We start from the raw sequence: 15,994 nt of genomic DNA on the forward strand, positions 1-15,994 counted from the left end.
GATGGTAACCTTTCACGCCTTATTTTCAAAACAAGTAGCAGCGATTTCTTATCTGATTGTTTCTTTCAATACTGGCATACAATTACATAGAAATTTTACCAGATAGTTCAATTTTGTGCCTTAAGGCCATTCGCGGTAATTAAGACAAATAGGATGCAACCACAACACTCACCCGAAGGCAAAAATATAGAAAAGGCAAAGTCAAAGGTTAAACTCATCAATCCTAATGAGAATGCACTAGCGAAGTAAAGCACTGCGGTTTTACATAATTTCTGAGTAAGCTATTCGTACGAATTGAAATAATTCTTGCATTTAAACTTGTATTCCAAATTTAGATTTAACTTGAAATTAATGTAGATAATTACTGAAAGAACTAGACTTTTGTAGCGTAGTTTACATGAGATTGGATCACTTGGGGTCACGTGATACGAACCGGCGAAACAGGATGTTGAACCGTGAAAGCATAGCAAATTATTAAATTAATGTCTTTTTACGATTTTTTTTGTCTTTATTTATTGGCTTTTTACAAAATTTTAAACCGTATTAAAATGTTTATGCCTTCAAAATAAAAAATTCTTAGAACTAACATTGTCGCCAATAAAGTCTGCTTGGGGAGATTTGCGGCGGCGAAACGGAAAAGTACCCAAATTCCATAACGGACTGTTATCGTGGAATAGTGTCCATTCCTATTATCGGAGTTTCCTGATATTCTCAACAGTTCAGTGCGTATTAAAGAATAACTGCACCCGTTGTTAAACTTCCCCTTGTTAATATTGCAGCCCTTGTTAATGTTTTAATATTGATTAATTTTCAAAGTTTGTTTGCGCTTTCAAGTAAATATATATTTTAATTTATTCTCATGTGATTATTATTTCGTATTGCAAAAACAGTGGTACATATTAAATTAATTTTCATTAAAATCCTAGCTAGAAATGCCAAAAAAAACGATCTTCTTCAGTTTGTCATTCGTTTAATTCTTGCATCTTTATAAGTCTGAAAAACTTATGAGATAAAAACAATACATATTACTCGTTACAAATACCGTGTAAGGCAGCTTTCTCATCTCAGTATTTTTCTTTCAGTCTTTTTGCCTTAAATACAGAATTATTTCCCACTGATGGGATTTTTACAAGTGCATTTTCACGTCTACTTATTTTCTATAGTGTCTGATATTAGTTAATACTCAAATCAAGAAGAAATCAACTAGAGAGATCATTTACTCTTTTACTAGTTTAATTTCTCAGTATGTATAATAGTGTCAATTTTCGGGTTTTAAGACAGATATTTCCTCAGTATAAATTTTATTTCTAATCACGAGTTGATAACACTGAAAGATTGCAGTTGTAGAAGTAAATGCGCGACTGAAAAATAAAGTATATCAACGATTAATTTGTATTTCGTATTAAATACTGGATTGCAAAGTTATCCTTTTCTTACAACTTACGTGAATTATGTAATACAAAAAAAAATATTTAAACTTTCTGTGTATGTCATTCGCATCTTAAACTTTGTCAATTATGCAAATCCTTGAAAAAAATTAAAATTGCTAAATGATGTGCATGTAAAGGCGTGTTTCATTTTTCTGCGAAAATGAGATTTTGTTAAAAGGCAACTTTATCATCTTTTATTTTATTGATATCGTAGTGGTACTTCTGTCTCAGAATTATGTGAATAGTTAAGACGACAACCAAAGCTTTCAAAAACCGTTTAACTGGCTAGTTGATAAAATTTCTTCAAAACAGAGTTCATTAAATTGAATTGCCTATTCCTGCAAGTGGATAAGATAGGGTAAAATGGGATACTAGAAATGAATTACCTTTCTTTGACTTGCTTAAAATATTTATTCTTACTTTAAAATGTTTATTCTTATTTTTATATTTTATTCGTATTTTAATGTAGAAAACTGCTATCACAAGATAATGTTTGTTAATGTATATTTGCCATTAATCTGCTTTTCGGTTAATTATTGCATTTTTATGTATTTATTTTCAGTTATATTATTATCTTTTATACTTTTTTTGTTATAAGATAGTCTTCAAATTTCATAAATTATCTCATACAAATTTTGTAATTTTCATTGAACTAAGAAATGTAATGAAGGTCAGTAATGCATGTGCTTCTAGTACTGTGTTTTAAAATTTAAAAATTGATGTTCAGATAGAGAGAAAAAATTAGTGAACTCTTAACTCTGGAAACAAAAAAAAAAAAAAAAAAAGCTTTTTCAAGGAACATTAAATTAAATTATAATAAAATGTTATACTTATAAAACTATAAAAATGCTGTGGGCAAAATTTGAGACCATGGCTTCTGATCGGTTTTCGGTATTGTTAAGCTAACCATATTGCAAAAAATCTCGAACATGATTCAAGGATGCAGTTTCATAACGTGACTGAGTTATGGAGAATGTCGAGTTCAGGATTTTTTTATTTTTACCTTTCTTGACTCATCTTAACAACTGAGTTTTCTATAGCTTCTTAATTGAATAATTTAAAACGAACTGTAGCACAGTACATCTCGTGTTAATTTTCAAAATAAATTAGAAATAAGATGCTAAACAATAGTAATAACTACTAGTAGTAGATAGTGCTGGATATAAATTAGCTGAGGAAGAAAGTATATGTTGCTCCATTAAAAGAAATTTTGATTGCTTGTTTCCCGTTATGGAGATTTGCATTTTATTCTATGTACATAAAAAAAAAGGCAACTTTAAAAAATTAGTAATTTTAATGATGGCCGTCATATTTTCCGAAATCGAACATACGAAATCCTCATTGTCTGAAATTCTGTATTTAAGCACGTCTTATTAATGAAATAATATTATGGTAATAATTTTATTACTGAATACTAGGTTGTGTACTTAGAGGTGGCTGCAGTAAATTAATGTTCTAAATTTCTTATCCAATTTCAAAGCGTTAAATCTAGATTTTGAGCATTAATAAATAGGCAAGAGAGCAATTAGATGCTTTGCTCGAATCTGAAATATCCTTTCGTGCAGGTTATCGAGCAAATGGATACATTTCAGATGATTTCAAACTTCAAAACTCTACTCTAATTCGTTCTAGTAACCCAAGCACTTCTGTGGGAGAAGCTAGAAGGTCTGGCATCTCGCCTTGTCGATGACCCGTTGCTTAATTACCAGCTTCAGCGAGCTTTATTAACAGCTGGCAGACAATCAGTCATCAGAGGAGTGGACCACCAAAAAGGAAAGGAAAGCCCATTAGCGGGCATCTTCGGTAGGACTTGACCACGCCAAAGCGACCAGGCGATGAAGTTTTAATACCATTTAGTCTCGTAGGCGCCAAGCGTTTTATACCTAGACTTCTGGACTGCGTCACTACTCCCACAAGTTTGGTAGACTATTACCCTGTAGGGTTGCTCTACTTTTGGGAAGAAGGGTTACTATCTTGGCAAATTTTGCTTTCTTTAGAATAAACATTTTTCAATTTTATTAAATCATCTGTTATACAAACAATTATTGTTTGCGCTCATAACATTGATAACCCGTTATCATAGCGTTTAAAGTAGCATCTCAATAGAAATGAGCTTGCAATAAGTTTTGATAACTTTGAAATTAAAGGTTTTCAAATTCCACTAACTGCTGAATATAGAGACTTCAATTATTTTTGCGTATACGTTAGGGAAAATTGCAGGAATGCGTGTTGAAATGAAATAAATATACATTTTAAAAATTATTTGTGGTTTTAATAAAAGAATAAAAGTAAAATGTTTTACTTACAATAAAAGTACTAGAAAATCAAGGACAGTAATTTATTGTTTCTGAGAGTGTCAGAGCTATCTACCTTCATAAAGTATAGTCCAATCGTGGAGCAATTTTTGAGTAAAACTGTCGTGTATTATGTACGCTACACCTTGAAATCAACCAGGAAATACTTTGTATAGTTAGTTTGTTCTGCCGCCAAAAATCGCGCTAAGCACGTAATTACCAGTAGTCAATGCTTTTAACATCTTTGCCTGATGTGGGTTGTGGAAAGTCAAATGGGTGAACCGACTTCTCATATTATATTTGCTAAGACATCTGCTTGCAAATTTTATAGTGTCCAGAATATATTAACAATTTTTCTGTTTGATAACTGTCACTTATTTATGATTTTGTTTTTTTGATTAGTGCTCAGATTTTTAAGTATTATAAGAAAGTATATGAAGTAGTTTGAACATTTTTTTGTAAAAGCTCCGTACTTCTTTCTGTAAAAGCTAGTTTTAATCGACCTAATATAATAAACCAGGTATAAACTAGTTAGTTTCAACCAAGTTAGACTGAGATAAGTATCTTTCTTAACTACTGAGTAAGTTCTTTATTTTTCAGTATTATCATATTCGATCAGAATTTGAGGATACACACATATATATCAAACATGCGCATAAGCAACATCATAAAATTTCCCCGGTGTGATCAAAGCCTTAAAAGTTTATATTCTAAGCAAAACATTAAGCATTATTCTTAGGTATGCATATAATTTATATCGCAGGTAAACTTTAAATACGAAGCTAAAAGTCCAGAGTATGAAGATGAGTCTTAACTTCTCTGCTATGTCTGGTTGCATGCTGAAAGTTTCAATTTCTCTAAAAATTTTACGGATCTGACATTGACAGCAGCAGCTTATGTTTTAGCAATTGTGATAGTAATTTAAGATCAATCAATAATGATTTATTGAAATATAATTAATATAATTAAATATAATTAATAAATTATAAAAGATAAACTAAGCTTAAGTAACCTCGCAGCTGGTAATAAAATTGTTTTAAGGTCAAAGGCTTATTTTGATTAGAAAATTTCTCAGAAGCAAGTTTTTACAAAAATTATGTAATTTATTTATTAAATCTGTCTTGTGATCTATTAATACCTAAAGATCAAGTCTTATAAATATCACACTCACTGGCTGAGCTGTGCCGATTTTAAAACCTGAAACAAAACTCAAAATTGTGTTCCTAAATATGTTTTTATTACTTTCGCTTTAATATTTAATTTATTGGGTGTTATTTCTCTTTCCCTGCTGTTTTTAATTAAAGCAAATGCCTCATTCACCCTTCGTTTGACAAGATTTTAACCACTCATATGGAAAATTCCGGAAGGTTGCTTCAAATTAAATAAATAATAGCAGCATAATAATGATATAATATGTGACGACTAACTCTAAGCTTAGCTGGGGGTTGCAGCTACCAATTTTTTGTCTAGCTTAATTACATCTTTTTATGCAACCGTTTTTTCCAGCTAGATTTAAAGCTAATGTCCTTCCCCAGGGTGTACATTGCTTTTATTGAAGCAGAAAGGGAAATGCGGGTTTACAATAAACATGAAAACTGTTTTTGGATGATAATATTCTTACTTGGTAAGTTTTAGATTAGATTTAGGAATTCTTCCAAAGGAAAGATAGTTTCTTGGTCCACGTATCGTTCGTTACGCAATTCGGCTTCATAAATGACTTCATTCATTATAAAGAAATTACTGTAGCAGTCGTAATGAAGACTCATTCCGCTTATGGGAAAATCGGAGCACAGCATTGTCGAATTCCTTGTCTTGGGCTAAATTTCGTGTACCTGTATGTCATAAGAAAGGTCAAAATAACGTCTTTGAATAAAACAATTAATTAGAACACTTTTCGTGGGTTCCTTGTCAAAGTTTTACTCCCTGTAAATATGTAACTATTTATTCAAAGGCACATTTTTAGAATCTTAAATCATACCTATTTTGAAATTCATGTGGACTCTCATGACAAACCGGCGGCCGATTTTTTAAAGGAACTTTTATACTGTATACGATGTTCAGAATTAATCTTAAACTGTAGGTATCAACTTAACTAACTCTAGAAAGCTAAAACATGTCCAGAACTAAATTCTATACATAATTGTTTTAAAAATTAATAACAGAACTGTTGCATAAGTTTTAAATTTCAAGTCAGATCTTGATGTTTTTTCTGTGGCAAATAATAAAACTGAAATTTGAATAATTAGTAAGTGTTGTTGACGTTGTGTTTGAAATTTATACTCGAATTCTTTCCAGTAAGGAAATTGTAACAGTTGTTTCTTTTTCTAATACATATGTGAATTTTTTGCCAATACTCCAAACTCTAAATTTTTCTAAAGGTCTTATCATTGAGTTTTATGTCATGCGATTCATTAAAGTCATCCTTCTTCTCCGTGATATATGTATGTTTAATACATGGTGTAATTTCAAATATGTGTTGAGAAATGTATTTGGTTGAAAAAAACGCGTTGGTTGAAATCAAAGCTTTTAAACAAATTTAAGCAATGGAATAAAATGTAAGCATGGGAAGGAGTTTTAAAATTAATAAAGTATGAATTTTTCACTGTCCCCCCAAAACATACGGCATATTTCTGAGTATTTTTCCTTTGCGTAATTTCATAAAAGCGCAGAAATACTTTATTAGAAATTTTAATAACAGAACACGGGAGTTCAGTATTTGAGATAAAAAAAATTGCGTGTATGTAAAATGTGCACTGATGCTGCTGAATGCATAACATGATTATAGTAATTGTATTTAGCTTTTAAAACTTCATTTCATGAAATTTTATGCACCATATAAAATATATTTCATCGCATATGCGATATAATATACATAATAAGATGTTTCTTTCATTTTTAACAAAAACTGTTTGCCGGTTTATGTTGATGCATTTATGTTTACCTAATACTTTATGCATTAGTGACTTCTCAACTGTATTGTTTCATAATTTGAATGCATCATTCTTTATGTACTACATTATCACATATTTAAGAACAAACGGAAGTATATCCACATGCGGTGTATTCAGTCTTCACAATAATATTCTTTATTTTTATCAATAATAACCATTTAGTCTGAGAATCACTTTGAACTGAATGTGTCGAATTAAAAGTCATTCATTAACATGCTTATTAAACTTCGAAAGGACTTTAATTTCCTGAAGTATGTTTCTTTGGCTATGTAATCTCTCATTGCTAGCTGTTGTGAAAACAAATTAGGAAAGAAATGAGTCATTAATAGGTATAGAATTCAATACACAAAACAGTAGGATAAAAAAATAAGAATCAGAAATTTTATAAGGTATTTTCCCCGCCTTCCTAGCGTGCCTTCGTGGTGTAGTGGTTCTGCACACTGGACCGGTATTCCAGAGGTCCGTGGTTCGATTCCTGGCGAAAGCGATTGCTCATTTTTCATCTTGGCTGCTTCCAAAAAAATATCTAATGTCTCTACAATTTTTTATAATGCTCAAACAAAGGAATCTTTTTTTTTCCTTGTTTAAATTGTGAAGATGGGGAAATAACTATTTCTATAGGAATAAATCTAATTTTTCAACCACTTATTTCGTGGGAAAATATTTGTGTTTAGCAGCAGACGTGATGTGCAATATGGTACATTTTATTTTTGGAAAATTATTCATTATACTCCTTTGAAAAATGAAGCGTTAGTAGTAAGCATTTTTAATTTGCCATATCTCAGGAATGAAAAAGCAAATTAAATAAAGGCCAGCGAGAAAAGGTTTTGAAATCTTTAGTCTATAATCAATCGTAGTCACTTGATAATACATTTTATGAACTGAGAAATTATTTTAATCTAACTTCTGATTAATAATAACCATTCGTTTTGAGAACTGGACGATTAATAAAATTAACGTAATTTAGAGACTATCGTATAAATGTTATTTCCTAATTTTGAAATGTGTTTCACTGCAAGTGTGCTATACTTGGAAGGAAGCAAACTTACGGTTAAAATCCATTTAGTAAACTCCTTGATGATGAATGCTGTATAATAAAGGGAAAATGCATTTGAAAGATAATGAAATGTTTTTTAATGTATAGTTAAACAAATAATGCATACATTATAATGAAAATTCAAATCTCAATCTTGCAATACTCTTTAAAGAAAAAAGGTTTTGTGATTACTGTAATGTATAACTTAAAAGGCATACATCTCTTCACCAGTCTCCTTCGTTTTGTTATCAATATATTTACGTAAATTATTTTTATATCGTCAAATTAGTTTTATAAAAGTGTTAATGTAGCTGAGGCATGGAACAGTTCTGGTACGGTTTGGTCTCTATTCCCGGTTGCTGAGCTGGCTGTTGCATGAGATATTCGCGATTTTCCTCCTGGGTGACTTAAATACTAGTTAGTTCCCTTAGAACAGCCTCCATAAAGTTGTCTCTTTACTGAGGCAAATTACACTTGTATGTTTGGTAATGATCAAATAATCCAAGTTATTCATGATAGTGATAATGCATACAGCGATTTGAAAATTTGCTCATTTTACTGAATGAGACTCTTTATCCGCTACAACGCAGATACCTAACTTTTTACTGCACAAATTCCTAAAATACGTCTATAATTTAAGAATAGTTCCAGTTTTATACGACGTTACTTTTAGTATGTTCTAATTGTGTTTAATTTTACTGTGTAATCAATCTTCCATATTTAATATCATTGAAACTTATGTACTATTGAATAGGAATAAGAATAAATGACATCTACATGTTCTTAATGAGCTTTCTTTTCCTATTATCGCTTTGTTATTATATCAGTTTTCTTTCCATTCAACCCACATGTTTTTTCTTTCATTCTGTGTATTATTCATTTCATAAAAGCATTTTACTGAAAAAATATTTTGTTACTGAATATTCATTTCATTGCGTTAATGCGCATTTGATTGATTCTTTCACATTAGTGAAAGGTATTGATTTAATGGTGTAGTTTCTTTTTGTTTCCTTTTCATTAAATACGGATTTCAAAAAAGAATTCTTTTTTCTCCCACAAGTTGGTTTAATCTTATGCTTCAGCTTAGTTCCAACACTTGACCCAAAGCTCAGATGACGACACTGTGAAACTCAAATCTTCGGATAAAGTCGCCGAAACGGTCGCCGCCATAAGCCTTCCCGAAGGAAGATTTATCGGCTTGTTCTAATGGGCAGAGAATCCCAATTTTACGACGCCGTTGACAAGAAACGTCTGCCTGTCCTGTCGTACCTGACCGAAATGAGAAATCACAAAAGAAAGATAAGAGCTTCGCGAGTCAAACAAATTAGAGAGACGGACAAAATGGTCCCGCCCAACTCTGCCATTGTGTAGGAAGAAAGAATTCTGCTGATTAAAAGGAAGAAACTAATGTTGGAAAAGAAAAGCTGTTTTCTTTTTGGAGAGTAATGCGGGGAAGCGGCATTTACTAAAGGCGTGAGCGCATATAATGATGTTCTTAATTTTTTCTATCTAGGTTAAGCCTATTATTGTTCTCTTCCTCACGAAGTATTCTTATTATTCTCTGCATTCTATCTAACTGACTCGACTAACAGTATATTAAAGACTTGAGCCTGTGAGGATGTAGAGTATATATGTAGATATTTATATATATATAACTACGAGACGTACTGGAGGAGGACTGGATTCATTTAGGCTTTGACATTCTATCGAGTACCAACGTAACGTTCTAGTAAAAATGAAATAAATTTTTATTCTTCAAATGTGCAAACAAATAAAGTCTTTTCCGTGTAGCGTATTCCAAAACATTCCCGAGTATAGAATAGCGGCCTAAATATTACCATTTAGCTATTTGTTAAATCACTAATTCTATGACTAATACCTAATTACGAATTCATTTTAAGTAACTTAAAACTCTAACTTAGATGGCGAAGTTCCAAAATTTTAATTCTCAGAAAATGAAATTTTATCCAGTACGTATACGAACTTCTATTGAAATATGCATGTAACGTAAATTAATTTAGTTTGAAATAAAGTAATATATTCGAATAAATAGTATAAAATATATCTGAGTATAAATATTCGAATTGTGCAAATTTCTGTGTGCGGAATTATATATAGGTATGTAATTGTTTTTAAAGAAAAGAATTTGTGCATTATCATATACAAATATATAATTATTTTTAAACAAAAAAAATTTATAAATTTGATAATAAAAGAGAAAAAATTGAAGAAAATTTTATTTTGTAAATACAGTATCAAATGTATCATTCATATTTGCAGAATGATTAAAAATTCATCTCCCTTATTTTCTAGACAAATAATTACAGTCAAATACCCCGTAGACGATACAAACAAAAGCCTAAGTTATTTGATACGAATCCTCAAATCAAGCTGCTCCAGTTAAATTTTCAAGATGTTTAAACTTCTCTTTCTACTTTTCGACTAATTTATTTTGCCGGATATTTTGTCAAGCTTAAAGATAAAAATCTTCTTTTTGTTTTCGTAAGTAACTAAATGAATAAATAATTCGTGTTAAAAATTATAAACTCAGGATATTGAGCTAAAAGCTTGAATTTTTTGGAATGCATAAAAATAATAGTCTGGTAAGTGTCAAAGCCTGGTGATGGTTCTTCTCTGGTAAGGATACTGATTTTTCCCAGCATGTTTCATTAATAAGTAACTAAAATAGGCTAATTGTACGTATGCCATTATAGTTAAATTAGGTAATTTCTTCAGTGTCTTAACGATGCGTATATACGTGGCTATCTCAAAGTTAATTCCTTTTCGCAGTTGACGTAAGTATCGTACATTAAAAGCTAAATTATTCTTTCTGGTTTTCGTTGTTATTTCTAGTGTTGCATTCTAGTAGCTGTCGTATCTTGCGCATTTAAACATTTGAGAGGTGTTTTATGTAATTTTCGAAGTCCTTCTTTCCTTTGGTATCTTAAATGCTTTATTTCTTCTGTACTAAACGTGTAAAATCATAATATGAGTTGTCCTTTTTTCATAATAATACTTATTTAATTACCATTTTATCACATTCACTTCTTTTTGTAACACTTAAAGTTTACCTCTAAGATCACGTAAGTGCAGAATAAAGGATGACATGATTAACAATGTAATACAAAGAAATATTAGCTTCTAATTTCATTCTCTGAAAATGACTGGGACAGTTATGTTCTGCTAATTTTTATTTTATTGCTTTCGGATAGCATTTCTTTCTGCGAACAACAAAATATTTTAAAATGGGAATTTTATCTTAGCATATGACTTTTGAGCAAAGTTTGAATTGCATGCTGCGTGTTTAAAAATTTATCTTCCTTCTCCTGCACATATAAAACGCTTTACATTATTCAAAAGTGTAATTTATGAGGTAAAGAAAGAAAGTATTAAAGGACATTTTTGAAACTGCGTCTTATTTTTCACAAATGCGTTGTGATTTGAACTGCAATTTGATTTCACTGGGTGTGGTGTCAATTGGCTTTGGAAATAAAGATACTATAATTAATATAATATTTTAATGCAGGGATATTAGAAAATGAAACTATTTAATCGCAATATTATAAATATTGTCATGAGTCTCAAAAGTGTTTTGTTTATTTAATACCATATTACATTTTTAATTCATGATATTCGTGTGCTCTTTTTTCAGGCATCAACTACTCCGTACATGCCTGCTTTGGCTGGTCATACGGCTTCATCCTTTAGTCCATACCTAAGCCCTAGCCCTATGATTCCTGCTGGTATGATGCCTGCGGATGCTTTGGCCGCTCCACCGCCGCCGCCCCAGCTAACTTCCATTGTGCATACACCGATAGTCACACAGAAGGTGCCCCGTACGGACAGATTGGAGGTAAGCTTTCTCTATGAAAAGCATTTATTTCATAACATTATGAATATGTATTCTCGTGCCAATATTATTTATTCATTTTGATTTTACATTGTATTTTTCAAAATTTAGAATAGCCAAAATTATTTACCGATTACACTATGTTTCCTTACTTAAGTTTCGGGTTTATAAACACTGATATCTTACACATTTTCCACATGTATCAACAATACCTTCATTCCTATTACAGTGCACTTTAACTGTTTTAATTTTTATTATCATTGTAGTATATTATACACATTTTAACTTAGTATAAGTAGCATGCATTGATAGATATTGCTCTCATTTCCGTATGTAATTATATATAAGAAGAGTGTTGATGTTTAAGTTTATTTTTATGTTTTACACTGCATTTACTACATTTGATTTTAATTATTAAAGCTCTAGTTGATTATTATCCTACATTTTCCATTTATCAAAAGAAACTGTAAAGGAGTTCATTAATTAGACATAACTTTGTAATTTTGATGAATAACTTTTTGTGGCAGTTTTAAAAAAGCTTTTCTAGAGATTATTTCAAAATCATATTATTTTACATACTGATACAGATAATAGAGATATTATTAAATTTTAAGCCAGTTACAAGTACATTTCTGAGAAAATGCATACAAATGATTAATATATTAAACATGTTTTTGAAGAAAAGTCTTATTTGTGTATTAAGGATTATTGTTTCAAAATGCCAAACATTTATTTCTTATTTTTCATATATGTAACATATAAAGGAAGTCATTTGTGTAACATATAAAGGAATGGCATATAACATTGATGTAGCATATGAAAGACAACGTCATATGTATAGCATAAAAAGGAAGACAAAATACGACCATCTTATTAAATAGAATAGTTTCCTTAAAGTTTATGATAGCTCTTAAGAAATTTACAGTAAACGTTTCCTTAAAATGACCACCTATGTACTGTATTTTGTAAAGAAATTTATATAAATTGTTCTTTAAAATGGCCACCTATATATTTTATTTAGTCATATGTTATTTTAGAAGATTAAGCTATTTTTAACTTACGAATGTTTCTCTTTTTCTCTCTTTCATCTTTATATAATTATTATACGCTTATAAACAACTTTCCATTTAGTCCTGAAAACTTAAGGTTATAGGAAAGGGATATAATTTTTTAGAAAACAATGATTAATAGCACTTAAAAATTCTCCTTTCTATAGTAAGAAAAACTATTATAATAACCTCCGATTTGTGATACCACATAAAATGTTTCACTAAATGTAAAAATATGTGCCAATCAGTGTTTAGTCCAGGGGTCTCTATACTGCGTTCACAGCCGGATCCTGTCTGCCAAAGGCTTTTTAAATAATTTTTACAAAATTCAAACTGAGCAATGTTACAGACACATTAACTATTTTATATAACAAACGATCTTGTCATGCGCATTCTTTATAAAGCATATTATAAATGTTATACAATCAATTCTAAATTTACAATGACTGAAATACAGTAACACTCTGTTAAAAAGTTTTTCATTGTACCCTTTACGTGAATTAAGATTTCAGGTTTTATCTTTGCCTTCTTTCATAGTCGTATTCGAGGTTTATTCGCGGAAATTTTCAGTAGCAATTTTGTTTCAATCTTAATTTTTATTCTGTGTATGTTGTAATTTATTTTAATTTTGGAGATTTTTTCTTCGCACGAAACTTGCCCGAAATATGAAATACCCATAAGCGAAAGTTAGCATCTGTTTGAAATGTAAACAAAATGTACTGATAATTTGTTACGACGGGGAGGTAAATCCACTTGCAAACCGAAGCAGTCTCTTATATTCTGGTACAAGAATATTTTTTCAATGTTTGAGCAATTTTAGGAAATTCGTAGTAGATGAAATTGCGTAAAAGTCTCAAAAAGAAGTAAGTCTCTTATCCTCCAATCGCAAAAATCTCACTGCCGTGTTTAAAAACATGTGTACGCTATACATCATAAGTACATCCCTATGGTATGATTAAAGAACTAGGTCTAAGTCCTCGAAGCTTCGTGAAAGAGCCAATACTGCTTGCCGGCTAAAACGTTTGGCCACCTCTGGTTTATTCTATCTGTAACAGAAAATTTAAAAGCATAATTTTTTATAAATATGCTATTATAAATGCAGTGCTCACCACTTTATGTGACCAGATCTATATTTTGTTGATGTGATAATAGTAAACAAAAAGGCAACGATGTTCAATAAAAGTTTTATTTACCGACTTGATTGTAAATTATGTCACTTTTGTTCAATTAAAAATTACTGTACAACAAAAAAAGTTCATTTTTCGGAGCATATCACTAGTTTTCTCCCCCCCTCTTTTTGTATGTGCCCGTCCTTTCAACTTCTGTGGAATTATAGCTGCCATATTTCATTTGAACTTAGTAGCAAGCATTGCCCTCAGTCATTTCTTCGACAACTACAATATCATCAACTTATACAATATCCCTGAAGCAATTTTTATATTACAAATGATTTCTGCTTGTTTTCAAAAATTAGAAGATGCATTAACATTTTTTAGTTAGAAATCCTGTTTTTTTAAATTTATTTTTGACTGTTTCCCCCTGTGTTCTTATAAATAGAAAAAAAATATATATAATAAAAGATAATTTCCTTCCCTGTTGTGAAATGCTCACTTTCAGCTAGTCTATCTGCCCTGTAGCTCTGATACTTTGAGTTCTCATTTTCCAACATTAATGCACGTTTCCTCTTGGTATTATGCCTAGATCACAAAGTTGAATGAAAAGAATAATGTCAGTAGGCTAGTAAATTATCTTAATGTGTTTCAGTGTCACATTTAGACCATAGTCCATTTTATTAGCATGTGTCCTGCTATCATTCATACCTCGAATTCAGCATCACAGGCGCATGATGCTGAATCAGATAAAGATTACCAGATTTTATTTTTGGTAATAAAAAGAGTGTTGCCTTTTTTACCACCCTTGTTCTCTCAATACTAAAATGTGACATAGGCATCAGTTTCGCACCCTATTAGCAAACTCATTCGTAAATCTAATTTGTTTTCACTAATGCACAACAGTAAAATTTGGGATTCATCAGCGTTGTCTCCAGTACGCTTCATTTTATAATCCAAATTTTTAAACATGTCGAAAGGATGATAACACTAACCAATAGTTTTACTGTGCATTTAATAAAAATGAATCTTATTTCTGTAATCCAGTAATACTGTGCAAATTTTACTACAACATTAATTAATCGAGATCATATTAAGCCACGACCACTTATTTGCACTCTTTCAAGCACTGTAAAAAATGATAACCGTTTGTCGGCAATGTTTATTTTTTTAAAACTATACTACTAACATATTATTCACACTCTCCAAATGTTTTTATCCACTTACGGAATTTCAAAGTTGCATGTACGAGTAATTTAAAATGTCTCTATTATACTTGTTAAACAAATCAAAACACACACTAGCAATTTAATAGTAAAGTGATAATTTTTTATTCCTAAATTCAGCTATTAAATCTACATTTTCCACGTGTAGAATTTTGATTACAGAAAACATGTTCCACAAAGTGGCTATGATTGTCTGTTACCACCTGAAACCTCGAGATGACGTGTTCCATAATGGAATGAAGTGTGTGTCTAGAAATATTGTACACCTGTTCCGAAATGCTATCTTTTATCAGGTAATGTGCTCAGGTTACTAAGACTGGCCTGGTATTTTAAATTAACCCAAAACCAAATATATATTGGAATCGAGTCGGAGAATCTGTAAGGCCACACGCAACAAAAATGCCGGGGCTGATAACCCGTTTTTCTGAAAACTGACTTTGGGAAAAGACTTTATTTTTTTATTCTAACCAGTTATTTTTAGTTCAACTTTCCTTTCCCTCCCAAAAATGTAAATTTTAATGACGTAGTATGGGAAATCTAAATCTGTTCAGAGGCAGTATTTAAGCTGCGCTTCGAGAGTTCGTGAAGAGTAGTAGCGGAGTTAGTTCCGAGTTTATGCTGCGTGTTTGAAATTAGCTCTCTAGTTGGTATTAAACACCCTTCAGATTATACTGATATTCTAGGCTCGGCTTTGCTGTGTGCAGCCGATTTAGTGGTTTAAATAACTAAGAAGCCAGTCCTTAGCCATTCTAATTTATTGTGATTTTTGCGAGTGCCCGCATCTTGTTACTTTATTTCAAATAAAAGGGTTATTTAAACCTTCTTTTGCAGTTCTGTTCTTCAAAGACATAGCGAGAATTTGACTTCGTCTTTTACTTAGAGTCTACAATTTATGCTTCCAAAAAGACAGTGACTCTATAACACATTATGCACAATGTAGAGGATGTTCTGCATGAAGATTTAGCATGCAAGTCACTAACAATCTTGCAGAGCTGGAACAATTTTTTTAATAACGTTGCATATCGCTGCCTGGGGTGGCGATCAGGCAT

General features: G+C 31.0%; 1 protein-coding gene across 15 annotated transcripts in view; it reads left to right on the forward strand.

The window, feature by feature from the left end:
• Positions 1 to 15,994, forward strand: part of LOC118198603 (muscleblind-like protein 1) — a 713,982-nt gene that overhangs the window by 637,135 nt on the left and 60,853 nt on the right. For all 15 annotated transcript variants that reach the window (XM_085807963.1, XM_085807962.1, XM_085807959.1 and 12 more), the window contains one exon: positions 11,364 to 11,564. In XM_085807963.1, coding sequence (XP_085664089.1) covers positions 11,364 to 11,564 — 201 coding nt within the window. The remainder of the gene's footprint in view (positions 1 to 11,363; positions 11,565 to 15,994) is intronic.

The sequence above is a fragment of the Stegodyphus dumicola genome, chromosome X1 (genome assembly GCF_044657685.1).
Source record: "Stegodyphus dumicola isolate Sdum_Otavi_A_Nest chromosome X1, ASM4465768v1".
In the NCBI taxonomy this organism is placed as follows: domain Eukaryota; kingdom Metazoa; phylum Arthropoda; class Arachnida; order Araneae; family Eresidae; genus Stegodyphus; species Stegodyphus dumicola.